The sequence below is a fragment of the Epinephelus fuscoguttatus genome, linkage group LG5 (genome assembly GCF_011397635.1).
Source record: "Epinephelus fuscoguttatus linkage group LG5, E.fuscoguttatus.final_Chr_v1".
Classification (NCBI taxonomy): Eukaryota; Metazoa; Chordata; class Actinopteri; order Perciformes; family Serranidae; genus Epinephelus; species Epinephelus fuscoguttatus.
In genome coordinates, this window is record NC_064756.1 from 6,625,592 (window position 1) to 6,652,869 (window position 27,278).

Genomic DNA, 27,278 nt, shown 5'->3' on the forward strand with positions numbered 1-27,278 from the left:
ACCCCACTTCATATATTTTGTAACACTGCCCTCATGTGGTCAGACTGATGTACTGCGGCTTCTGCTGAATGTGATTTTTATTCTAGCACCCTCTAATCAACTATGTTCTACTATATTTATAAGTCAAGTTGTCTTTTGGTTTTACTTTCGATGCTATCTGCAGGATATATTTCAGTTAGTGTGTATTAAATCTGTAAAGCCAAATCAGAAAACACCTTGATGGCATCACACACCTCTCCATAGCCCCAATCAGTGTCTGTCAAAGGTTTTATCCTCTACATACATGTGATTCTTATTTCCACAGTGAAAACCGCAACTGGAATCTATAAAAACAGACATGAATTCAAAATGATTACTAGCCTTGGGCGGTATCACAGTTTTACAGTATACAAGGGTATTTAGAAATCCCCCGGTAAGATTTTCAAGCAACAGCGGAGAGAATGGTGGAAAAACAGCATAAATATACCGTGCACCCCGGTGAAATTTCAGGAAGGTGGGAACTAGGAAGGTATAAAAAAATTAGACACCGCCTGAGCCTGATGACCATAGCTGCACCATGACTTACAAAACTATACACACAAGCTACACCTTACCCAGTGAAAGGGTTTAAGCGAAACTTGGTCTGCAGGGAGAGAGAACTTACGTATTTGGAGAACTGGATCGTAGGAAACAGGAAAATAAATAAAATACCATTACGTGTAACAGTGAGTTGACATTAGTCACAGATGTTGCAATAATAAACACTTCCACATACGGGTATCCCACCCTGAGACAGTCCGAGCACGCACACGCCTATGAGCCGTGCATGAGACTGTTTGTACTGACATGCTTTAAATAAAAAAGGCATGTTTTGGGGAAGTACTGAGCCTATGACAGGATACATGAGACTTGGATTATACTGCAGGAGCTCTTTATAAATGGATGTTTTGATATAGTTTTCATTCATTATCTGTAACTGATTATCCAACTGGGGGTCACAGGGGTGCTGGAGCCTATCCCAGCTGACACTTAGCAAAGGCGGGGTACATCCTGGACAGGTCACCAGACTATCACAGGGCTGACACATAGAGACAGACAACCATTCACACTCACATTCACACCTACGGACAATTTAGAGTCACCAGTTAACCTGCATGTCTTTGGACTGTGGGAGGAAGCTGGAGCACCTGGAGGAAACCCACACTGACATGAGGAGAACATGCAGGGTCCACACAGAAGGGCCGAATTCAAACCTATATCCCTCTTGCTGCAAGGTGACAGAGTTAACCACTGCAACACTGTGACACCCTTTGTATAATTTTACAATTAATGAAGAATGTTCACCTTTTTTGGATTGTCTGTTCACCCATGGAGGGATACAAGAAATACAATCTTTTTGAATTCAAATCAACATGCAGTTACTTAATATACAAATGGTCATTTTGCAGGTGAAGTTTTCTTTTAATCTGCTATGCACTGCCCTCATTGGTTTGATGTCGGGTGGACTGAGCAAGCTTGTCAGCAAGAGCTCAAGAAAAACACACCAAGTGCAGCTTTGGGTGGAAAAATGTCCACTTAGTGCATTTTGGCTCCATGCAATATAAACCTCCTGGCCACTATATTAGGCACATCTATATAAGATCAACGTATTTTACTGTAACAAAAATGTTTAAACGGAATGTTTAGTTTGAACTTTCCAAGAGGTGTTAATTTAGCTATATGCTAACCATAAAGGTCGTAGTTGGTGGGGGTGTTGTACTGTACAGCATTATATTGACAAAAAATTACACTTCTGACAGTGTCAAACAAAACTGAACTTTATTATCTCTGTACAGGTCAAGTTTGTGACTGCGCTATTACATTGGAAAGCACTTGATTTAACAGGTGTACCTAACAATGTGGACACTATGTGTACATCGGTGCAGGATTACTGCAAGGGCGGATGGAGGTGGCATTTCAAATGTAATGACAACATTTGTGGGAATCATCTATCTTGATTCATGAGGTTTGAATTCCCCTCTTTAAATTAAAATGTCAATGTCAAGAGCAGGTTTTGTTTTGTTTGGGATTTTTTTTTTTTTTTTTTGGACAAATGCAAAGATTTCTGGTGTTTCCCAGCCACTTTTCTGTACTTCTCTTTCTTGGATCACATGACTGATTACACTCGCGCTGACTGACTCATTCTTGATTGCTTATCCTTGATAGCCTCACATTCAAAATTCGATTTGAAATCCCCTCCTACAAAGATGAAATTCAAACTACATGACATTAAAAAAGACAATTTTAAGAGAAAAATATTTAAGTGCTTTAAATTCAGTGCTTATAATTTAGTGCGGGGTGAATTTCAAAATTAGAAATTGGTTTCTAATGATTCAATGTGCTGTAAACGCGCTGACTAAAACACTGAGGTATTCAGACATCTATATCTCGGCTGTGAAAGCAGCACATTAGTTCTCAGCGGACTGTCAGTCTGGTATGTTTTACAGTGTAACATTACAGTCTGGTCAGAACCGGTCACTTTCATTCACCCCGACTGTCTGGAAAAAAAAAAACTGTCCTTCACAGAGACAATGACCAGATGCCTAACGAGGAAGAAATGCAATTTGGATTCAATTAAACAGGGAATGTCTCATTCCAGTGTCGAGCAAATGCAGAGATAGTTTCCATATGATGTTCATGATATCATCCCTTTTTCCGAAGGTGATTCCCTGTGATGGGAAAGATGGAGCAGTGATGATAAATGATGCAACACGGTGGATGGTGAGAGACGTTCCAATTAAGAGTTACGCACAGTTAAGGGTTAGAGTGATATCTGTAGGTAACGGGACAAGACTTTGGCAGAAGAAGCATTCTGGTTTCCCTTGCTGATTAGACTATAAACTATGACCTGCGCGCAAGTTTTGACCTGAATATCATTCATGCATTATCCACATTTCCACTGGCTATACCTGAGTCTCCAAAATATTGGCTGTTGTCCCCAGAGGCTGGCGAGGGGTCTGAGATTGGTGTCATGGCTAATATTACGCATGGGTCTCTTCATCAGGCGAAGAAGAATGTGAAGAATAAAAAAGATGATATCTCTGGTTCCTGTGCACTCATTTTGATCCTTTTTTAAGTGTCCAACAATGTTATAGGAGTGCAAAATACACAGAGTAGCCTTTTAATGCTCCGTTAGTATGCAAGAATCACGCAGGAATTATCTGAGGAACATTCAGGTGACGTGGTGTGAATGTCCTGGAAAACACAGTCGCCCACTAGAACTATTTGCCTTCCTTCTGGGGCATGCTGGTGTAGCTGAGCTAATATTTGGTTCATATTATTTTTATTTTGGTGAACATTGTCAAAACCTTGTTGTTATTTTTTTTTGTGTAGTACACTTTATTCAGTGTTCACATAGTTCCATTTCACCTGTTGTAGCAAGGGGGTCCTAATTACCGACACACAAAACATGCACGAGTGACGTAGGCACAGCTTCCCGGCAAAACTTTAGAAGCTGTTGTGATGGTAAGACGTGTTTTGGTGCTCTTCCTGAGTTAGCATGCATAATATTAATCTGTTGTGGCTTAAACTGTATGAAATGTAGTAATATACATTTGTTGACATATTTCTGAATCTTTGTTGATGTTTTTGGTCCGTGAGACAGCCGTTTTTTTTGTGTTAAATCCGCCTAATTTGCATGCCCTCTGACTCGCTGCAGGAGACTGTCAGAGCCTGTAGCTGTGCATGTGTGTGCTGACTGCCCTTGTGCTACTTTCCATAGGTGCGTTATATTATTGTTAGTGCAATAATTTCTTTATTATGTGTAATAACTTTATTGTTGTGCACAAAAGTTCTGTGTCACTTGGACTGCATTCATATTGAAGTAGTAGTTTAGTAAAAGGGAATAAGGTTTCTGAATATGCATTTTTATTTTTTGCTCTTACTCTGAAGAAATGCATACATGTACAGTTAATGTGCATACATTTTATTTGTGACAATATTTTATTTATTGTATTTCATTTTATTTTACTGGAACACACAAAAAAAAAAACAACTTTGGAAGCTGTTGTGATGGAGACTGTCGGAGCCTGTAGCTGTGCATGTGTGTGCTGACTGCCCCTGTGCTACTTTCCATAGAGAATAAACTGCAGATCCTGACGAACTGGTGTCCTTCAGCCTGTGTCAACCGACTTACAGCTGCTACACTGGGACGCAGAATACCCGCCAACTCATCAACCCGGCGAGCTGCATGAAACACTGAAGTCTGTACGGTCAGCAACAGCAAGACATTACAGGTGGCTCATTAAATTGCTGCCATGACATGAGCAACACCAGGGATACTCAACTTGCTTTGCTCTGGGGGCCACTTTTGCAAAGTGACAGGAGGCCAGGGGCCACAGAATAAACAACCATTAATTATATTCAGCAGATAAATTGAACAAACAAGGCAAATCCAGTTGCAGCAGCCCAGCACAAGTCAGGTGTACGAAGGGGTGTTTTAGGATTTGAGCAGATTTGGGGCTTAGCCTGGACCTCGGATCCTCCCCTGGTACTAGGGCTGACCTGAACGCTTCGAAGCTCTGAAGCTTGAATCATTGCCATGGTAATCAAAGTCCAAATCAGTATCTGAATACACAGATTTTCTACACCATTATCCCAAAAATCCTGAATAGCCCATAAATGAACAAACAGTAATCCAGTTATTATGCATCAGCAATAATTATTATTAGTTATTCTCAGACAAGGACATTTAAACTTAGTCATAGGCCTAGTTTTGTGACTCGGACTCACCCTCATCTAACATCAGTCACTAGCAGTCCAGTACTACTGAACCTGGGACAGTTTGATCACCTGTGACAGGCTTACAGATTCACTAGCAAGATGTCGAAAAAGCAACTGGAATAGTTCCAAAATCTGCGAAGATGACCCCAAAAAGTCGAGTGCCAGATATGCCAAAGGAAACTGGCACATCACAAATCTACACTGCAAGTAACAGGTCAACTGTCTCGCCAAGTTTTCTTTCTTTCTAGCTCATGTTTCAAAAAATGTACTCTGGGATCTCACTACCCAACATTATCGCAGAAATGTTTCACTGAAGCTTCAATGCCCCAAAAGTGGTATTTGCAACAGCCCTACCTGAATGCATGAGCTCTATTTTAATGCTTTTCGTGCACTCATTATATTTGAAGTATAAAAATATCTCCCAGTGTGAATGAATTTATTTTCATTACGAATTAGAAAATGATCGGTGGTCCGCTCTACAACCACAGACCATAAGTTCAGTGGGATCAAAGACCAAAGGTTGTTTTGAACAGAGTTTCTGTTTCTTCTGTTTCCTGAGTGTAATTCTTCTTTCATAGAGGGGGGACGTGCATATAATGCTCATATACTGAAAGTACATTTAATTCTTATTAGACCTATTTATATAGGACTACTGTCACAGATACATCTTGAGGTCAGCACTCTGACTCAAGTCTACAACTGAAGCTGTGTCTGTTCCACTTTCAATTCTGGCTTTGCTCACTCACACTCGCCCACTCTCTCATATGATCTCGCTGTCTGTGTCTCTCAAAGGAGACAAGTTATCTAACATTTCAGCATAAACATCATTAAATTAAGTTTCCATCCGTGACACAGACAGCTGTTCACTCCAGCCAGGCATCGTCCGAGCTGCTTTCAGCTGCTTGTTGACCTGTTCTCATTACCACCAACACAAATTAACCCATGCCAGTGACTGGGGTGTAAATGGAAGCTTTCAGGAAGCTTTTGGAAAGGAAAAAAAAAGGACTGTCACACCAAGTCACATCTGTTGCAGCAGCATGTCAACAGTTGCCAAAACATGAATCCAGTCTGATGAATCCGATGAGTGACTGGAATATGGAACAAGCTGGTTTCCATCAGATAGTCCCACTGTAATCGTGGCGAGATACTGAATGGAAAGTGGTGGAGTTAGGCACACAGGAAAGCACGGAGAAACGACAGTCAGTGAGTCACTGAGTTGGTCAGACACAAAGGAAAACGAAAGCAGACAAACCAGGGTGAGTCAGACAGGCAGACGTGACGATTGCGGAGATAATGATGAGAGGCTGGGAGGTTAGGATTCAAGTTCTCAATTGGATTTTAGGTCAAATATCTGATTCAATTCATTTAAGATGATGCCTCTAACTGTAGCACCAGCTTTGTTTGTGATATAATTTAACCGCCGGTGCAAACAGTGGTACGATGATTCCCGTAGTCTCGACAGAAGCCATCAGATGAAATTCTTGTGAAGCCTTCAAGAGTTCACAGATATCGAACTGGTCCTCATTCACTGGGTCCAGCAGACTGCAAACAGTTACTCTGCTGCAGGTGATGCGGTGTTGGTAGGTGGGTGTGACAGATGAATTAGCTCCAGTTCTTGAACCGATTACCTTCAGTACTCTATAATTCTTGGTGCCATCTAGCAAAGCAGCCCACTTTTCCGTCAGTTTCGAGTGGAAACATTGTCATAAAGGATGTGTCATTAGCGGAGGGCGGTGCACAATGCACACCGAAATTGAACAGTAGCAGGAAAATGACGTATCGCATTGATTACCTGTTAGTTTTTGTCCTGTAATTGCAGATATTTGTTTTTATGCAAAAACAAGTGTGGACCATGTATAAATGAGACCACTGCACTATCTGTTTTTTATAATGATTTCTTGGTTATCGTTCTATTGTTGCCTTCTCCATCCTCTCTTTACAACCTGTAGATGACAAGAACACTGATGTCATCACGGTGCACACCTTAGATCAAGGAAAACCTGCTCTTTTGGTTCCAGTTTGGTTCCAGCTCCCAAAGATTCAAAATTAGGGCGCATTCACACTGGCACTATTTGGTCTGCTTTAAACGTACCCTGGTCCACTTCCATGGATACTTCTGTTCGTTTGGAGCGGTGTGAACGCTCATTCGAACTCTGGTGCGGAGCAAACGAGCAAACCCTGGTGCACTTGAAAACTGGGGGTCTCGGTTCACTTGCAAGTGAGCCCTGATGGGCTTACAGTGGGAAATGTAAATGGACTATCGAGTGGACCAAAGAGAGGAAGTGAACCAAAGAGAGGAAGTGAACCAAAGAGAGGAAGTGACGCAGATTCAAGTGCATTTTGGGTAGGAAAAAAACAAAGCAACTGCACAGACTGCTCGCTGTCTCACCTGCTGCTTATACTGTGAAAAAAACAATTAGGTTTGAACACCAAAGTAAAAACAGAAACACCAAAGACTGCATAAATTTGGTGTTGCTCCATTGTTTGTGTGGTGACCAAGCCAGCTGGAGGGGATGGATTTCTGTTTTCGGTCCTGGCCAATCGATGAGCTGGGTTTTCTTCTTCCTTGTGCTTTTTTTCCTCCTCGTCAGTGGTCATTTCGAGCAATACCGCCCCCAAACGAGCAGCTGTTGTAACTGCGTGACGTTGTCCAGGCGGTTTGGTCCACTTTAAAAAGTGCAGTGTGAAAGTGAATCGAACCAAATGAAGGTGCGAAATTTTTCGGCATTCCCCACCAAATCTAACCGAGTCCCCCGGACTTTCCTGGTGTGAATGCGCCCTTAGGTGCGGGAACCACAACGGAACCTTGTGCTTCGGTCCTCCTCACTGCACCTTGTCGACATCACTGAGCTCACTGTGCCCTGGGAGGATGCTTTGGAGGAGGGATACGATTGCAAGAGCATTAAGTACGCCAGCCTGACAGCAAACACTGAGCAACTTGAGGGCAAGTAAACGAGCAGGCTGCTTAAGAAAATGGGAATGAGAGACACCACTTGGGCCCCGAAATGACACCAACAACAGCAGGGATAGAGGGAGTAATAGCAGAGGGGATACAAGATGTTGCCGATTAGCCCACCACTGAATGTGGGTGTCAACCTGATAACCCTAATGAAGCTTTCAACCCCCACTAACTGCCCAAACATGCCTCCCACTCAGAAACCCTCGCTTTCACTCATTATCTCAAGTATGTCCAACAACAAGGGATTGGCCTGTTAAAAGTCAAGTAAGTTTTCTCCTTTTAGTTTCACCTCTCTTCTCCTCTCACATCCCTCATGAAAGTAAGGAAGTAGTCTGGCCCAGTTCAGCAGGGGAGAGTTCAGTCCACACAGGAGTCTCTCCTCAGCTCTGCTGATCCGTGTCCTTTGAGGTCAGTCCTCTGGTCTCTTTAAACTTAACTGCAGCAGCTCAGAGACAAGTACCAAGCACACAACCTGGGATCAAGCAGAGTGAATACTTTATCTCACAGTTTATCCCCTCGCCCCGTTCTTACCAGTTTCCTGACCGTGCTTTCCTCGAAAGCTCTCATCCAGATAGACTCCGAATTGTTTTATTACTGGACTGTCCTCCTTCTCTGACTCGGCTCTGATGGAGAGTTTTTCTTGGTCGCTGACAAAGACTTGCAAATCTTCCAAAGACATCCCGTTCAACACCTGTCAGGGCAGAGAGGAAGTAGTAACACCAGGTAAAACTTGATTCAACCCTAAAGAGTCAACTGATTACAGAAGCAGTAATGTGACTTACGGCACTAGTTTTCTCCCAGCTGAACAAAACTGGCGGTCTAATGTCTGAGCCGTTCATGAAGGGGACGTTTTTACTGGAGAACTTCAGACGAGACCTGGGATCATAGAAACGTAATTAATACACACACACAAACACACATAAAATCAACTATATCATTCATCATTGTGCAATAATTAAAGAGATAGTTCGGATCTTTTGAAGTGGGGTTGTATGCTTATCCATAGACAGTAGATGTCCAAACGTAGCAGCTCTGCAGCTCTACTGATGTCATCTACTTTTACTCATCTAATGTCCGACTGTCATTTTTCTTCATCATGTGAAGGAGTCGCAAATTTAATTTCTTTGTACTTGTGCAATGACAATAATGACATCTATCAGTCTTTCAATCGATCAATCTATCTGTGATCTACAAGACCTTCCTCAGGACGGAGGATCTGAAGATCTTATGGATCAAAACTTTGCCTTAAAAAGAGAAATAAACCTTTTCTTTGCAGCCTCCAGTTTGCACACCTCCTTTGCACCCCCACATGTGTGACACCTTCCACCCCCTACCGAAAGTATCTGTTGATTCTCCGTGTAGGTTTGTGTTTCCGGTATATATGTAGATAAAGGTTGGTCTGGATTTCTGGAATCATACTTGCTCTTCTTGTCAGAACTTATTTTCGCTGCATCCATCTCTGTCTCATTATCCTCTGTTGGGCTCTGAGGTTCTGAACGAGGAAACGCTGTCTTCAGGGTATCCACAATGGCATTCACTACAATCTAAACACGGAAACACACACATGACCCATGGACTTACAACCTCACCATAAACCCAATAGAGGCTTATACTCATCCTGAAGATAAACAGAACTGTACAACCATCAATAAATGTTTTCAACATGTCATTTTTTATGTGTTTATGACCTTGCATCACAGTCTGATTGTAGTAATTATCCTGCATATAAAACGTCATTGTCATAAAGTCAAGTATTGGTCGTGCCATAATGAATCAAACCTTGTCTATGCGTGACACGATGAAAGGTTTCTTGACAAAGGCAATCCTGGCGTCTGTATTGAGAGCCAGGAACTCCTGCATCTCTTCACTGTTGGCTATTTCAGAGATGGCACAGAGGTTCTGAAAAAGAGGACAGAATGCTGGCGACAACTTTACAGATCAAAAACAATAATAAATGTTCCACTGGGGATACAAATACTAAATCAATGTAATACAGTAAAACTCTACTAACCTTCAGGAAGGTCTCCAGAAGTCCTTTCCGGGCCTCTATCTTGTCACTGTCCATGTTTCCAAACGGCATGTCTGGGAATATTTTCTTTGGACCTTTCACACCTGAAACAGTCAGATCAGTCAGATTACAATAAAATCCTGGATGTTGGATCAAGTACCAAACATCAGTCAAACTGGATCCTTCCTTCCTGGATCGGCGGTTTGGTGCGGCTTCTGCAGTGATGCAGGCACTGTGCCATTCCGTCATGGTAAAGAGGGAGCTGAGCTGGTAGGCGAGGCTTTCGCTTTACTGATCCATCTACGTCCCAACCCTCATCTATGGTCATGAGCTCTGGGTAGTGACTGAAAGAATGAGATCAGGATACAAGCAGTGGAAATAAGTTTCCTCCCAAGGGTGTCTGGGTTCAGCCTTGGAGATAGGGTGAGGAGCTCGGCGACTGGAGGAAGCTCATAGTAGAGCTGCTGCTCCTTCGCGTCAAGAGGGGCAGTTGAGGTGGTTCGGGCATCTGATCAGGATCCTCCTGGGCGCCTCCCGCTGGAGGTCTTTAGGGCACGTCCCACTGGTAGGAGGCCCGGGGCAGACCCAGAACACACTGGAGGGATTACATATCTCATCTGGCCTGGGAACACCTTGGGGTCTGCTTCCCCTTTATGACCCGGCCCCGGGTAAGTGGATGAAAATGGATGGATGGATCCTTAAGCCAAAGGTGTCAAACATACAGCCCAGGGCCAGAACAGGCCCGCCAAAGGGTCTTTTCTGGCCCACTAGATGACTTTGCACACCTAATATTGATGCACTTGTGAAGGCTAAGAGGTGACAGGTTTCAGGAGCAATTTAAGCAGCGAGTGGACACTTGATGTAAATTGCTGCCTCAGAGGATTTTCCATCCCGACCAGAATACAGCTCTCTGAAATAACAATGAATACTTACTGTGGTCAGATTTAAACTGATTGAAAACTGTGCAAAATATTGTTGAACAGCAGCTTCAGTACAAAATAATCTGTATCAGACTTCCATCATAAAACAATATGGGTGAAACCCCGCACGGTGCCTCATTTTGTGTTCACACTGGGTGCAAATAAAACAATTCACGCGAGTGAATTACATGTAAAGTCAATATAAAGATGTGATAAGACGTGAATTCCCACCAGTCAGCACGATGGACACGAATTAAGTGACGCAAATGAAGCGAATAGCATGATTTCGCATCATAAGCTTATTCACAGGAGATGAAAAATCTGAACTTTAGTGACTGAATCGTGCAGCAATAGCCAATCAACATTGAGATCCTTTGGTGACGTATGACCCTGAGGACCGACCGGCAGAAGTTCATACATTGATTCAGTGATTTCATATGCTCATGAAGCAAGTCAGCACAAAACAGTCTAGTGTTCAAACTTGTGTGAGTCATAATGCAAATTTAGGTGTATACACATTACACTGACAAATCTATAGACTGTAAATGGTTTATAAGGCAGGAGATGACTCAACCTGCTTCTTCAACAGCTCCCACTTCAGTGGAAAGTTATGAAAAAGAAGTTACATGTAAGGACAGTGAGTAGTGGACTGACTGAATGTGTAAAAACTGAGGCAAATAATTTTCTTCAGATATTTCAGGCTGTTCGTCATTTGTTTTGTGATTTGATGGACGTTTTCAGAATCTTTACTCTAAAAAAGGGAAAAATTTGAAGGTGTTGTTATTTGTAGGTTATTATGTAATGGTTTTACTGGTCCAGCCGACTTGAGATCAAAGTGAGCTGCATGTGGCCCATGAACTCAAATGAGTTTGACACCCCTGGTTTAAGCAATGGCCAAGACCTGAATGGCAAATCCAGGTCTGTTCGTAGGCCATGCATAGATTCTACAAGCCAGACTAGAGCTTACTCCAAACAGCAACACAGGGTTTTAAATATAAATCTAAAATACACAAAATGTTCAGTAACATGATCCAGCGTCCATCCTTCCTACCTTTGATGAGTTTCCGTAGCTCTGATTTTTCTTCCAGCCGTGTCTGCAGGTTGAGGAACTCGCTGTATCGTCTGTTGACCATGTGATAGGCTACTGGCTGAATGGGTGACGGATTCTCACAACCTGACGGCAAAACATCAGCATCCTCAAAGCCTGGCTGGATGCCTCCTGGGTTCTCACAGCCCATCGCTGTCTCATACTGAAAACAAACACAACGAAGAAGAGGGTTTGTCATATATTGTGTGTATCATATGTTTTGTGACATTTGTAAAATGCCCTGAGGTCTGATGTTGATATTTGGGAGACCCAAACTCTCCATTAAAAACTGGGTCTACTCTTAAAATAAAAAAAGATACGACGCAGAAGAGAGAAACTGTTCCCTTTCTTGGTATCGATCCAATTGACGCTAGAATCGATCTTCAAAATGAAAACGTAGTATTGAGAGTATCGGATATTTTAGGATCATGCCCGATCCTAGTTTGTGGAGTTTTGAGTTGGGGTGGATAACTGATCAGTCGATGTGATCTCAAGTTGATGGGCAAGAGCAGCAGCAGTTTGTGAGTGAAAGCAAACTTTAGACCAAGCACACTTAAGGTAAAGTGTCATTTTCACTGTGCCCTCTGTCTGTGCAGCAGACGATAACCGAACAGTATATATATTCCAACCTCAGGAACGGTCCAGCTCCAAAATTAGAAAATCTAAACGTGACCGCAGATGATTTAATCGTAGCGGCCCACCGCAAATACATGAATGTGTGGGGAAAACTGGATTACAAGGATAAAAATGGCGAATGTTGCACCTGGAAAATAACAGTAGCACACATGTAAAACATGAGTAATTCACAGAGGAAAGAGAAGCAGATACAGATGATGTCATCTACTTACTTTGATGGTGTAGAGAGTGTAGGGGTGTGAGCCAGTGCCGCGGTGCTCCTTAGCTGTGATGGTGCCAGTGATGCGGAGGTTCTGGATGATGACTGGTCCATCGGGGCTGCTGAGGGGCTCGAAACTGAACGACGGTATCGGGGAAGAGCCCTGCAGCGGACTGACTACAGTCAGCTCGTTGGTGTTCCCCAGCCCAGTCTGCTCTACTCCCAGAAGGAGCTCTCGGGCTGGGTTTACTGAAGGAGAACTACCTTCCCTCTCCAGGTCCTGGAGGCTGCTGTTACCAGGAGTCCCCTCTGCTGTCCGAGCTGATGAGGGGTCACAGCCATTAGGATGGCTTACTGGTTCTGAACTCACCAGGACCTTAGTACAGGAGCCGTCCATTGGACTGGGGCAAACATCCTCCAGGTCCACACCAATGTTGTCAACAGATGTGGCACATTCTTTCTGCCTGTCATACAGACCCTCGTCTTGGTCGATCATCACCAGGGAGTCAATGGAGCTTCGTTTGAAGTCAGCCAGAGGAGAATCCAGGTCAGAGTCATTCTCCTGGTAAAATGGGTTTGACTTGCTTCCTCTCATGTAATGTCTTAAAAAGGGTAGAGTAGGGTCTTCTTCTTCAGCGTTGTTGTGTGAACAGTCCACCTCCTCTGAGTCAATCACGTCATAGGCGGCAAGCTCAGGCGTGGCCACTTCTGCGTCACTGACCACTTCGGTCGCCGCTCTTAGCGGGGGAACTTCATTATTCTTTTGAGGTACATGTGCTGTCTCTTGTAGTGGAGCTGGCTCACATTCAGCAGGTGGCGGCGGTAGCGGTGGCGATGAAGCCAGAGGCTCTGTTGCAACTGGCTCCTTTGGTTGGCTGGATTTGTTGAATATTTCGATCACGAGAATGTTCAGCCAATCGGGGTCAGACAGTTTCGCGATAAGAGGGAGCAGAACGTTGCAGGTGATGAGCTCTCCGACAACAAAGCGTCCAGTGCGGGTCTCTAAGTGAGGCGATGGCACCAAAACATGCAGCAATAAATCTACAACTGCTCTGGTGTAGTTGACTTCCTCTGCGTCACTGGTCATGGCAAGATGAGGCGTGGTAACGCTGGAATACGCTTTCCACAGCTGCTCGCTTTCATTGCTCCAGTTGTCCGTCAAAGACATTTTCTGCTCGGTCAACAACTCCTTGGCTCTGATGTAGTCCTGCAGGTGGCAGCCGAACAGATCCAGGATCCTCTGGGTCAGCTCCTGCAGTGAATTGAAAGTTACACATGTCCCATGAAAGACCATTAGAGATTTCAGGTCTCATTTACATGACATTTAAGAAATCATATAACCCAGCTAGACAAGTGCAGGCAGGCACACGGCACCACTCTGCAATCACTGACGTCTTTAATACCTTCCTGTCAAGCTGTCTGGCGCGTATTTTCAGCTCCATGGCCATGGAGATCATGGCCTCCTGGACCTCTGTTTCAAAAGCACTCTCAGAGGACACAGTGGAGTACCAGGAAGTGACAAAGTCCCTTATGATTTTCCGCACAGTGTTGTGGATCTCCATGTCCAAGTGATGCTCATCCTCCACAGATGGTGGAACCTGAAATTTTTCAATGACAAAATAAATGCAAGTATACTGGCACTTGATACGGGTTTTATTGGGTTCACCGGGCAAGGATAAGATTATCTTAGCCCAGTAAACCACATAAAACTTTTATGATCTACAAATGAAAAGAGAAACTACCACTGTTAAATGTTCTCTTACCTGCTCCATGGTGATAAACCTCTCCAGGTGGAGCACACTGTTGGACTCCAGGACGGCCTGCGAGCCGAGCCAGCCGCCAAGCACCACCAGCAGGCTGGTGAACACGCACAGCAGCCAGATGTTGACCAGCAGGTGGAACAGCACCAGCCATGCCAACACCACACCAAAGCCTAACAAACTCCTTTGTCCCAACACCTCAGCCATGGCACCGGGGGGGTTACTGTCTGGCTTGACGCCCTCGGGATGAGATGTGGAGGTCATGCATGCCAGAGCAACATCACACCTTGAAAGACAAAAACCAACGGAGAGTACAGATTAGGTAAAACCTCATAGACAGGTGGAGAAGCTGCACAGATGTCAGAATATTATAAGTAAAGAGAATTAATGTGTGGTCTGATTAATCTGCAACAGGGCAGGGGCAAAATCTGTTCAACTGCTCGTTAACACAAATAGCTAATCAGCCAATCACGTGGCCGCAACTCAATGCGTTTAGCCATGTAGACATGGTGAAGACGACCTGCTGAAGTTCAAACTGAGCATCAGAATGATGAAGAAAGGTGATTTAAGTGACTTTGAACATGGCATGGTTGTTGGTATTTACTGGGATGTTCAGCACAACCATCTCTAGGGTTTACAGAGGATGGTCCCAAAAAGAGAAAATATCCAGTGAGCCAAAATGCCTTGTTGATGCCAGAGGTCAGAGGAGAATGGCCAGACTGGCTCAAGATGATAGAAAGGCAACAGGAAGTCAAATAAGCACTGGTTCCAACCAAGGTGTGCAGAAGAGCATCTCTGAAGCAACAACACCTTGTCCAACCTTGAAGCAGATGGGCTACAGCAGCAGAAGACCACACCAGGTGCCACTCCTGTCAGCTAACAACAGGAAACTGAGGCTACAATTCACACGGGTTCTCACCAAAACTGGACAATAGAAGATTGGAAAAACATTGCCTGGTCTGATGAGTCTGGATTTCTGTGTCCATCCCTTTATGACCACAGTGTACCCATCTTCTGATGGCTACTTCCAGCAGGATAACGCACCATGTCACAAAGCTCACATCACCTCACACTGGATTCTTGAACATGACAATGAGTTCACTTTACTCCAATGGCCTCCACAGTCACCAGATCTCAGTCCAATAGAGCACCTTTGGGATGTGCTGGAACGGGAGATTCTCATCATGGATGTGCAGCCGACAAATCTGCAGCAACTGTGTGATGTCATCATGTCAATATGGACCAACATCTCTGAGCAATGTTTCCAGCACCTTGTTGAATCTGTGACACCAAGAATTAACAAGGGTGTCCAACCTGGTACCAGCAAGGTGTACCTAATAAAGTGGCTGGTGAGTGCAATCACCCATTGAGGACAGTGCAGACAGCAACCTACATCAGTTTAATTACACAGCATTCTGCTTTAAGACCCCATAAACCAACCAGTACTCATGCTTGCTGTGTGTCTGTGTAGTGTAATCTATTACAGATGTACTTAGGAATATACACCATCAACTAAGCTAATAAACTACTTAAACCTGATTTATTACACATAGAGTTATGAAACGCTGCTAAATTTTACCGTAACTGACCTCATTAATGAGGAAGAACAAATTAAACTGGACACCATCTGCCAACTCTATGCTAGCTGCTAACATATGTCTCGGTGACGACTGTTTCCCTTACTTATCCATCTTACGTCATCCAGAAAATGTTCAGTCACACTATTATTTTGTTTACATGTATTTATCACTTCTAACAAGCTTCCACTAACTAGATAATGTCTCTAACAAACATTAGCCCTGATTTGTACCGCTATCTGTTCTGGTGCGAAAACGCGACACCAAATCCCGTTCAGAAAGTTAACAATTTACTGTTTATTTGAAGCATGGCGCATAAATGCCGGATGAAGATGTTTTTAAAAGCTTATATACTCCATTACACACAACAAGAGAGCATTCGGCATACATGTTATTCGACCTGCAGCGATATTTTCCAACATAACATCTGCTTTATGCTTCCTCTGTCTCCACCCTCCATGGTTAATTAACGTTTGTAGTGGACTCAAATGAAAGGCGGGGTCATAAGTTACAAGTCGAAATATTAAACACAAAATTGCTTTATGATATACTACATTCATGCCGAACTGCAGATAAGATCCTAGTTATTTGTTTGAGGTGTTAAAAAGTAACCTGTGAGAGGTCAGTTTTTGCCAATAAGCATATCTTCCTTAAATTAGTAAGTTTTTGAACGGAGGCTTGTAGCATAAGGCTAGCACCCGGGGATGGAAGTGTCGCAGCTAGCTACAACTTCACACAACACGCTGCGGGCACAACGCAACATGCAAAGTGGCGTCCTGTGGTGGATACACATTTCCCTCGATCCCTATTTAGATAAAAGAGAAAAATGTTTCACCTGCACGAGCTGTCATGGCACGGGATGGGAGGTCTCATGAGCGTCACCGTCGCCTGCTTTGTTTACTTCCTGTATCATGACGTATGTTCGAACACCTCTCCGTGGCTCCTGGTGCTCTGTAGAATAAGGTTGTCAGAAAAAGTAAAACAGGACAAATGTGATCTAAAACACTGAATTCATGTCACTTTAAAAAGATAGATGAATAAAACACGGATTGTTTTGTTGTCATTCAGCAACTACAGCTCCCATGGGACTTTGCCAGCAGCTAAGACTCATGGGATATGTTGTTTTATGACGATATGGTATGCTTTTTGCTTTCTGTACATGCAGTACATATTGTTCTGTTGATAAAGGGGAGAGAAAAAGAAAAGCTGTAAAGCAGATGAACAGACTTCGGGGACTCTGACTTGTCACACACAGATGTCACATTATTATTTGGCAGCTTCACCTTGCAGTCATCGCTGGAACTAAGTCATCATTAGGGACTGTTCGTTACTTATCAGAAGAAAGGGATTTTTCATTTTCTTTTTTTTTTTGTTAGTTTTTTTTTCTTTCAGACACTCTCCAAAGCTACAAATATTTTTCCCTGTGCCCCTTCTAATGCTGTGACTTTTCCAGGTTTTCCATAACCTTAGGAACCCTGAAAAGTTGAAGACAAAATCCTAACTAAGCAATAACCCAAATTAAACTTTGGCGTTTACTTAGGTCCTGTTTATACGACAACGATTTCAACGCGTTGAAAACAGGTTCCAGAGTGCAATTTTTTGGAAACAGCACCGTCTCTGTTGTCATGTAAACTTGCAATATGCAGTTCCTCTGAAAACGGAGGCATGTGCGAGAAAGTCGACCATCACAACAACAATGGCGGACTCTCGAGTTCTGTTTGTGCTTCTCACCCAGTTGAATTTCTCCAGCAAAGTGTAGATTTACTGTACTTACCAGGTGCGTATTGTTTCATTACAAAGTCACACCACCAACTACTGGCCTGGCGTGTATACGACAGTATTTTTGCAGATCCTTGTGCACGGTGATTGTTATGAAATTGTTGTCGTCCAAACGTGGAACTTTTTTCAAAACAAAAATGCGAAACGATTCCATTTTCAGTGGATTGTTTTTTCGTGTAAACATGGCCTTAAGTGTTATTGTATGACTTGGGGAATCCAAACTAATCCTTTTAACTAAGTGATCAAAGCAGCAGTACGCCAACAGTTCCAGAGTTCAGTGTGCCAAAATGTTTTTGTCAATGGAGTCTGGTGGCTTTGACGAGACCATAGATGGGGAACTGAAGTTGTTAACAGCTTTATCATCAGAACAGGCTGTCTGATGGAAAAGTAAAACAGTGAAAATACTCTCAATACATCGCACACTTGAACTGCTATTAATTTTTTTAGGTGATTAAAACACATCTACCGCATGTAATACACTGTTTATGGATAAGTACCCCAAACAACACCACTTGAAAAGATCCAAACTCACCATTTAAAGCCCAGTGGTTATGTCAGAAAAGACGCTAGCACATAAGGGATCTGGTCCTAAGAAACCGAGATGACTGGGCTAAGAGCAACTCGGCTGCACCAACATTCACTGGGATTACCTCATCATTCTAAAAACAAAAACTTGTGCCAACAGAAGAATAAAAAAATGCACACAATAATCCTAAATCACAGCAAAATCCTGCACACACTGTAGTGACTTTAAAATGCAGAAATACTGTAAAAGTCAGGTGAAAGCTGTTCGAAACTAAAAGTGTAGTAAATTAGCACTGAGGGTTGTGACTGCTCTTTGCAAGTAATGCCAATGTTATATTCTGTTAGTTATTAGTTACTAGATTAAGTCAGGTTTGTGACAAGATGTCATGTCACTGTTATTTTGGTTACATATTTCTCTGCCTATGCCCGCCCTCCAGTACGCGAGCAGTCTCTCATATACTGTTACAAGATTCATGGGCTCATGGAGTGAACTTCAGATCACCATAATCTCACTGGTTGAGGAAAATTGGAGCTTAAGAATAAGACCCATTCAAAAGGATGGGATCTTTTAAGTCAAATGATTTTCCATATAACCATCCACCAGTGGTACGGTAAATTGCCTCTTTTCAGCAGTCCAAATATGTTTCCTGTTGTTCCATCATAGGTTGAGACTATTTGTTGCTCAGTTCTTCATGCATTTTAATTTCTCACACTGATGGCATATCAGACCCTGACCTATAAAGCCACAAAGGAAACTAAAGTGCCACCACCAAGTGTGGTAACGTCTTCTCACTGAACCTGCAAAGCATGTTAATTACCTTCTGCAGTATTCATGTTACAAAAGTGTGTGCTCTGATGAAGGTCAAGTAGACTGAGTGAAACACTGCATAGATGTAAGTGTGCAGACTTCAGGGGCCGTATTCACAAACTTTCTGAGAACACTGAGAGCTCCTAACTTAGCCTAAACTTTTTTAGTAAGGAGTCCTAGCTTAGGAGTGATTTAGGACAGTTCTCAGAGCAACTTCGTGCAAGGAAGAGACAGAAACTTTTACCTCAGTGAGGAGGTGTGGTTGACTTTGTTGCTAGGTTTGATGCTTTCTTTTAACAGATGTGATTGGTTGTCACAGACATGCCCCTTTGTGAGCCTGTAGTGATGGGCAAAGCAGTTCTTAAGATGTTACTGAATCACTAGAATCAGTTCATTAAAAAGATTTGTTCAAAAGATTCGTTCACCGAATCGTTCAGTGCTTGGCGGGAGGAGCCCTGACTGTGTACTGCGTAGTCCGACTCACTGAACTGATACACGGCTGAGCTGCTGCCGCGTCTGCCCTGCACTGGTGAGTCTCATTACTGGCCAGCCTAACGTTTTAAGTTTGTTTATCTGGAAACTAAGTCTGTTAAAACAATGGGGAGGTGTGTGATTGTGTTCATGTGGCTTGACTCCTGACTACATTAGCCATTGAAGAAAACGGTCCCTATGAAAGTGTATCACTGAGAAGAAATGATTTGAATAACTCAGGGATCGGGGTTATGTCATTCACTAGGGCCCAATATTTCAAATCTTGTAATCTGGATCAAAATAATCCAGATAATGAAATCCTCCTTTTCTCAGTCAGAGATCAAGGTGATCCTGCTGACTTTATCTGGGTATTTCAAAACACTGGCAGGGTGGATCACTTTGATCCCAATCTGACTGGATACGGATTTCCAAATCTCACGACTCCGCCTCCGGATCTGAAACGTTTCCCCTTTAGGGGCGTGGCTTACGATTATGACGCGTTGCGCTCTGTCTCTATGGTGGACTATTTCATGAAAGGAGCAGTTGGTAGCACAGATTTCACAACAAAATGTAAATTTACCGTTACCTAATGTGTAGCGTTTTTAAGACCATACGAAGGCCACCCACCATCTGATGTGAGCCAACTATTTGAATTGTCACCTACTTAAAACGTGGGCGTACCGATCTTTAATTGAGCCGAGGTCATGCTAACAGTAGCTAACGCGGCTCCATTGACTGGCTTTGTTGGTGTATTTTGCGGTCTATGGCTTAATTTAAAAGGGAATTAATCTGAAGTACGTCATACATAAACTCTTTAAACACCAACCTGTTCAGAGTTTGACGTTATGTTATTGCCAATGTTGTTTATTATATAGCGATGATGTGAAGGTGCTGAAGAAGACTCCAGTGACACCGTCCTGCTTGCATAATGAAAAGGTTTATTACAAGTAACACAGCATCTATCAAGCATCTAGAATGCTTGGAGAGGGTTCGATGCCAATATGAACTGCTCTGGAAAACAGTCCCAAATTCCCTGCTTATATAGACCTGGTGGTGTTTGTGAAATGTGAGACAAAGTCAAACAGACAACAGAGGGTCACCCTAGTTGGACATCACCCATCTTTAAACCTGGGCCATAAATATCTTCTCTGACCCTAACCATATATGTTGTTTTTGACCCTAACCATATATGTTGTTTTTGACCCTAACCATATATGTTGTTTTTGACCCTAGGCCCCTTACTGGTCATCTATTCCAAACCTTCAGAGCGAATGATAATACACTACACCAACACAACGGACTTTAAAAAAAAAAATAAATAAAAAATTACATGTGTGCAGAGCAGACTGTTGTAGTATTGGAAAAATACACAGTACTAGTATGTATTATGCGGTTCATTCAGAAGTGTCAGAGCACTGATTTGTTGTCCATGTGCTTATTATGTTAATCCCTGTGTTGTTTCTTGCACTCTATGTAAAGAAAATAATGTGCTATACAAATAAATTTGCTTTCCATTGCATTTCCTTGCCTTTGTCTGACCACAAACATATGTTGGATGTTTTGGGACAAACAAGTTACAATGTTAGGTGAAACTAGACGTTGAGAAATAGGTCTGTATTTGTTACTCTTATTTACAGCAGTTTCAGGAAGTATGACCAAACAATATTTTTCTATGCTTGAAATTACTTACAACTAAAACACTAATTTAGATTAAGTGTAACAAACATCTTGAGTATCAATATCTAGGAGAAGTGGAGCTGAGGCTTTGTCAAATCCACCTCTGAGGTGGGATCCAAATAATCCTGAAATTTGCTATCAAATTGATCCAGATCTCTGCCTTAACATTTGAAATACCCAAATGCAGCCTTTATCTGGATTAAAGGGAGGATTGGATTACCAGATCTGAATCCTAATCCTCAGGATCAGGATCCTCTTGATCTGTGTTGAAATACCCAGTTTTCAGATCAGATCAGGATTTAATCCAATCCGACCAGGATAATCCTATCAGATCACTTTGAAATACTGGGCCCAGGTGATTCGTTCACCAGGTGATTCATCACGTGGTAGGCAGTCCCTCCCTGCACCCTGGCTGCCTCACGAATCGTGACTGATTCATCGTTCGCACGGACTGAACCGGCAGTTCCACTCCCGGCCTGCACACTCGCTGCTGAGCTCAACTGAACTGAGAAATGAACGAATAAGTTCCGGAAGTGATTCAGTTCAGTACGTTCACTCAACAGATTTGTTCTTTTAAACGATTCGTTCGCGAACGACACAACACTACTGTAAGGTGTGGACACCCAGTGGAAATGAAATGAACTGCTGACTGTGATCACTCTGCTGATGGAAGATTGAGACAGACTCAAGTCATCACTGCTGCATTTTTCCAGTTTTCCAAATATCTCAATGTTGTGATCATTTTGTTTCTGGCGTTATAGCGTTAGGTGTGAAATGTGTGTGCATATCCCTAATGAGACTGACCACAAATATTACACCTGCATGACCTATTTACTCACTCTCATCCAGTGTTTAGAGAATATACTTCGTCTTTCTGTCATTTTCTCCTCTTATTAAGATACTCTTAACCTTCTTGCCAAGTCCTCCTCCCTACTCCTAACAGCTTTATCAGTTTTAACTTATCTTTATAAGGACCTAGTCTTAACTTTAAGGGGAACTTCTAAGAAAACGTCACAAGAATTTCGTCACTAGGAGTGACTGTTAGCCATAGGGAGCTTTGTGAATACAGCCCTGGAGTCAGGAGATGATTAGCTTAGCTTAGCATGAACTCTGGAAGCAGGCTCAAACAGCAACGTTCAAACAAGGTCCTGCCGGCAACTCTAAAGCTCACAGCTAGACACACTGTATTCTACATGCTGTAACTTTTTCAATTCTGACTGAGTGCAGATTATACAGTGTGTGAATTAAAGAGCTTTAGATGTGCTGGTAGACAGAATTGAATCCTTCTGACTGCAGGTATTTTTGAGAGCATGTTGAATGCTAACAAAAGAAACTACGGCTACCCTGACCTATAAAGCCACAAAGGAAACTAAAGTGGCACAACAAAGCGTGGCAATGTCTTCTCACTGAATCTGCAGAGCATGCAAATTACCTTCTGCAGTATTCATCTTACAAAAGTGTCTCTCAACTTGTCTTTGTTGACTTTTGGGCCTTAAAAGCAACTGTGTGATGCTGCCAAAACCTTGAACTCAAAGAATATCACAAAACAGAAATTAATGAAACACCCAGTCCATCTTGAAGGAATAATTCAATGCTTATTTTTTGAGAGAAAACTAAGGAGATACCGCTCTTGTGTCTGTGTGCTACATACAGATCTGGAGTCAGGAGATTAGCTTAGTTTAGCTTAGCTTATCTTAGCATAAACTCTGGAGGCAGGCTCAAACAGCAACGTTCAAACAAGGTCCTGCCAGCAACTCTAAAGCTCACAGCTAAACACACTGTTATCTACATGGTGTAACTCTTTGCCTTACTGACTGAGTGCAGATTATACAGTGTGTGAATTAAAGAGCTTTTAGTAGTAGACAGAGTTTTGAACTTTGGACAAAGCCAGGCCTGCTGTGTCACACTGTTTCCACTGTTTATGCTTCGCTAAGCTGAACGTCTCCCTGCTCCAGGCACATACTGAACACACAGACATGAGACTCCTGGTGATCTTCTCTTCTCACTCTCAGAAAATTGTACTTAAATCAATATCTATCTTTGTCTGAGCTGATCCAACAGCATACGGTCAAGTTGCATGAGAGAACCATGACGTTACTGAGCACCAGTTGGTAAACATGATACCAAAGACAATTTCATTAGCGTATAAAAAGTAAGCAGTGGCCACACAAAACTAATAGAAGTATTCACAACATGTGGGTCAAAAATTACAGATGGAGACGCAACAGCTTCCAACTTTGTCGACGTTTGAAGTTGCATAAAGTCGTCAAATTCTGTCGCTTCGTCAGCGATTTCGGCGTCAGACACCAACGCCAAAATCCACCTTACACGGCTGTGACTCCAGTTTGTAATGCAGCTTTTTCCTTTTGTACAGCACTTTGCTCAACGTGAGCTGCTGTTGAATGTGCTTTATAAATAAATCTGAGTTGAGAACCTTTCGTGTTGTTATGATACGCTGCTGGTTGGGTGGAAGACACCTGTCGTGGCAGAATGGTATGTTGACAGGTGGTGTCAGTTCATAACACAGCTGGACGGCATCTGCGTGATACAAGAACAGCTGATGTCGGATGAAACGCTGCAGGTAACGACATAATATAAAGAGCTGGGAGCCCAGTGTTCACTTCCTGTATGAATGTGGAGACAAACCACGATGGGGTTTTTTCTAAACCTAAGCACAGGTTTTTGTTGACTTCCTGATGTTGGTTGTGGCGTCCTGGAACATCAACAGCTGACACAGGAGGACACCTAGCATGTTATATGTAGACGTGAAAGCCCACTGACAAAGCGGTGACATGTGACGACTTGGGACAAGAATGTAAATTAACAGCTGAGTAACTTTCCGTAAAACTTGTTGAACAAATAAATACAGATTTTAAAAAGCATTCATGATTTTTGTAGATTCAATATATTATTACTCTTTTGTTAAAATGGCATCATATTTGGTGAAGTGTGCAATATGACTTGTTCAGGATTTGAAACTTTAAGTTTAGGATTTGAGACTTGACTTGGGACTTGCAAAATGATGACTTTGTTTCACATAGCTGCATACATCAGATCCATCAAACTGACTCTATAGCTAAGACCTCTGTGTGATGTCTCAGGGTTCTGTGAGAGCTGTACGTTACACATTACACATTAACATGGCTGACATAACTGCCAGAGCCTCGTCGGGTCAGTGACCTCAGCGTTTTTACATATTCTGACAGAAATGTGAAATAAAACCTGCCCCTTGACCTCAGACTATGCTGCGTTCAGCGGGGCATCATCTATATATTGCTTAATAGTTTTGAAACCTGTGATGTGGAATCTCACCTGAGCTACGATAAGCAGGGAAGCATCTCTCTGTTTGAGGGCTCCACTGAACCAGGAACCAGACTGCTGGGGATGAATCAAGAAGGCTGTCCTGGAAATCTTGGAGTTTGGAAATAGAGACATCTGCATCATCAGCTCCTGAGTGTGTGTTCTCTTCAAGTTGTAAGTTATCCTTTGTTTTTGTCCATTTAAATCAAAAGCTTTCCTCATTTTTTCAGTTGTGTCACTGTCAGTTTCCACAACTTTCACAAAAAGCAATCCAGATTCATTACATACATATATTGTGTCATACTTTTATCGCTCCATTATTATCTACAGTGTGGAGATTTGGGGAAATACAGAACAATAAAATCAAACTTTTAAGCTACAGCAGAGAGCCGTGAGAATCATAAACACAGTTGATTATCGTGAACCAACCAACAAATGACTCATAAGATGACTCATAAGATGCTTCCAGACCAGAGTCCAGAGGTTGTGTCAGTACGAAATAAGAGGAACTTTTATGATCACAAAAACTAAGATTAAAACAAATGCAAAACAAAGACAACGTCCAAGGAGTTAATCTGTGGAATAGTTTGTAAAGAAAATAAAAATGTGTAAAACACTTCATAGATTAGGTATTTTAGGTATTAGGTTTTGTACTACTAAGAGAATAGTACAAAACTGTTCATGCAGAAAGAGTAAGTGCAATAAGCTAAGGCTGGGGGTAGACAACCTGCGGCTATGGAGCCATATGCAGCTCTTTAGGCCCTCTCTTGTGGCTCTCGGTGGCTTTGACAAAAAAAAAAAAAAAGAAATAAATAAATAAACTAGTCCATACCCATTGAGTGCACAGTTGCCCACATACAGTTTCACATGGTGTGTGTTTGGGATACAGGTCATAGGAAATTGCATATTAAATACTCAATTGAACCCATTAAGAAGAGCAATGTATTCAAGAGTTTTTGTGAATTTGTCGCATTTTAGCCATTTTTCTGTTGTTATAGCGCCACCCAGTTGCCAATTAGAGTTAAATTTCTCCAGTCACCTAGAGGCGTCCTGTTCTACATATCTACCAAGTTTAGTAAAAATCCATATGGCGGTTAGGCCTAGATAAGAAATGAGCTCTCTAGCGCCCCCATTTTGTTTGATGGGGTCAATAATGGAGGGGTCCCCTCAGATTATGTGTGGTCATATGCCTACAAAGTTGCGTGGTGATGGGTGAAACCCTTGAGATGTTCTACACCTTTATGTGATGAGCCACGCCCTCCACAATATTCATTGCCTTATAGAAGCTCAGTTTTAGTAAGTTTTCCAACTTTTGCCAAGAGGGAACTTTAGATATTGCTCCCTAGATTATGTTCACCCAGTTTCATGCAGATCGCTCAAACTTCCTAGGAAGAGATCCATTTGAAGTGTTTTTCAAAAAATTCAAAGTGGTGGAAAATCTATATAAGCGGAAGTTATGGGTTCTTGATGCAAATGTGTTCCTCGTGAGGAGAGGCATCTCTGTGCAAAGTTTCATGTCTCTACGACATACGGGGCATGAGATATGCCCATTCAAAGTTTGACATTTCAATGGGTTGCTATAGCGCCCCCCTTTGGCCAATTGATGTAATATTGCTTCATTGGCATCCTCCCATGACCCTCTACCACTGTGCCAAATTTCACAAGGATTGACCAAGTCAGTGAGGAGAAAAACGTGGAACAGAGACACACACACACACACACACACACACACACACACACACACACACACACAGAGTTTTCATCATTATACAGTAAGATATATCATATTCTCCAAGGGTGAAATTTGTAGCCTGTGCACTGAATTAAAAAAAGTAATTAACATCTCATCAGTTAAAATGTGCGTCACGTCTCTACGACCTGGCATCTTTTGCTAATCCTCAACAGCGGTGGTAGTCTTGAGTCTCCCTAGCTGGATTAGCATTAGCTTCCAAATCCATTTAAGTGAAAGTCTTACAGAATTTAATAGTGGATTGCCAGATTAGTTTGCTTTCACCACCAGCGCTGCGACGTTAAAGTGTCAAATAATCATAAACAGCCCATCGCAGAGGAGTCATCTTGTGGTAAAACATATTTTTAATGCTGACAGGCTAATTTAGACTAAATACGCAGTGTTGTCATAAGGCTCAAATATGTTTTGTGTTTTTAATTTGTTATTATCATTGTTGGCTGATGGCTCTTTTGATAGTAAAAGTTGCTGACCCCTGACCCCCTGACCTCTGCTGATCATGTTGGGGTCTTGGGTGTGCAGGAGCCTATCCCAGCTGACATTGGGTGAGAGGCAGGGTTCACCCTGGACAGGTCACCAGACTATCACAGGGCTGACACATAGAGACAGACAACCATTCACACTCACATTCACACCTACGGACAATTTAGAGTCACCAATTAACCTGCTTGTCTCTGGACTGTGGGAGGAAGCTGGAGTACCCCCAGAAAACCCATGCTGACTCAGGGAGAACATGCCCTGCATAGAGGAACTCCCCCACCCTGGGTTCAGACATTGTGTGTGTATTTGAATTGTCGCCTACAAGTTGGAAAATAACAAAACTAAACTAAACCCAGCTCATCTCAGCCAAAGCAGTTATAATGAAATACAATAGATAAAATGTCGCAGCTAAGTAAACATAACATTATGTAATGTAATTATTCTGCCGTTAGCTTCGACTACAAGCAAATGTATAAAGCAGTTTCTTCTGTCAGGAAAATGAAACCCTTTTTTTTTTCTTGTGGCTTTTACTTTCATTTCTTGCAGCCTATAAAAGCTCTCTGTGTACTTTGTATGCCGGGCACAGAGAAAGCTGGACGAGTGGG

General features: G+C 42.5%; 1 protein-coding gene across 1 annotated transcript in view; it reads right to left on the reverse strand.

Annotated features, from left to right (window-relative positions):
- Positions 1–16,799, reverse strand: part of snx19b (sorting nexin 19b) — a 57,234-nt gene extending 40,435 nt beyond the window's left edge. The window contains 11 exon segments of the mRNA XM_049575479.1: positions 8,231–8,390; positions 8,482–8,575; positions 9,119–9,243; positions 9,479–9,598; positions 9,711–9,811; positions 11,679–11,877; positions 12,563–13,801; positions 13,953–14,147; positions 14,313–14,595; positions 16,722–16,778; positions 16,780–16,799. Of these exon segments, the coding sequence (XP_049431436.1) occupies positions 8,231–8,390; positions 8,482–8,575; positions 9,119–9,243; positions 9,479–9,598; positions 9,711–9,811; positions 11,679–11,877; positions 12,563–13,801; positions 13,953–14,147; positions 14,313–14,595; positions 16,722–16,778; positions 16,780–16,799 (2,593 nt within the window).
- Between the last annotated feature and the right edge of the window lie 10,479 nt (positions 16,800–27,278).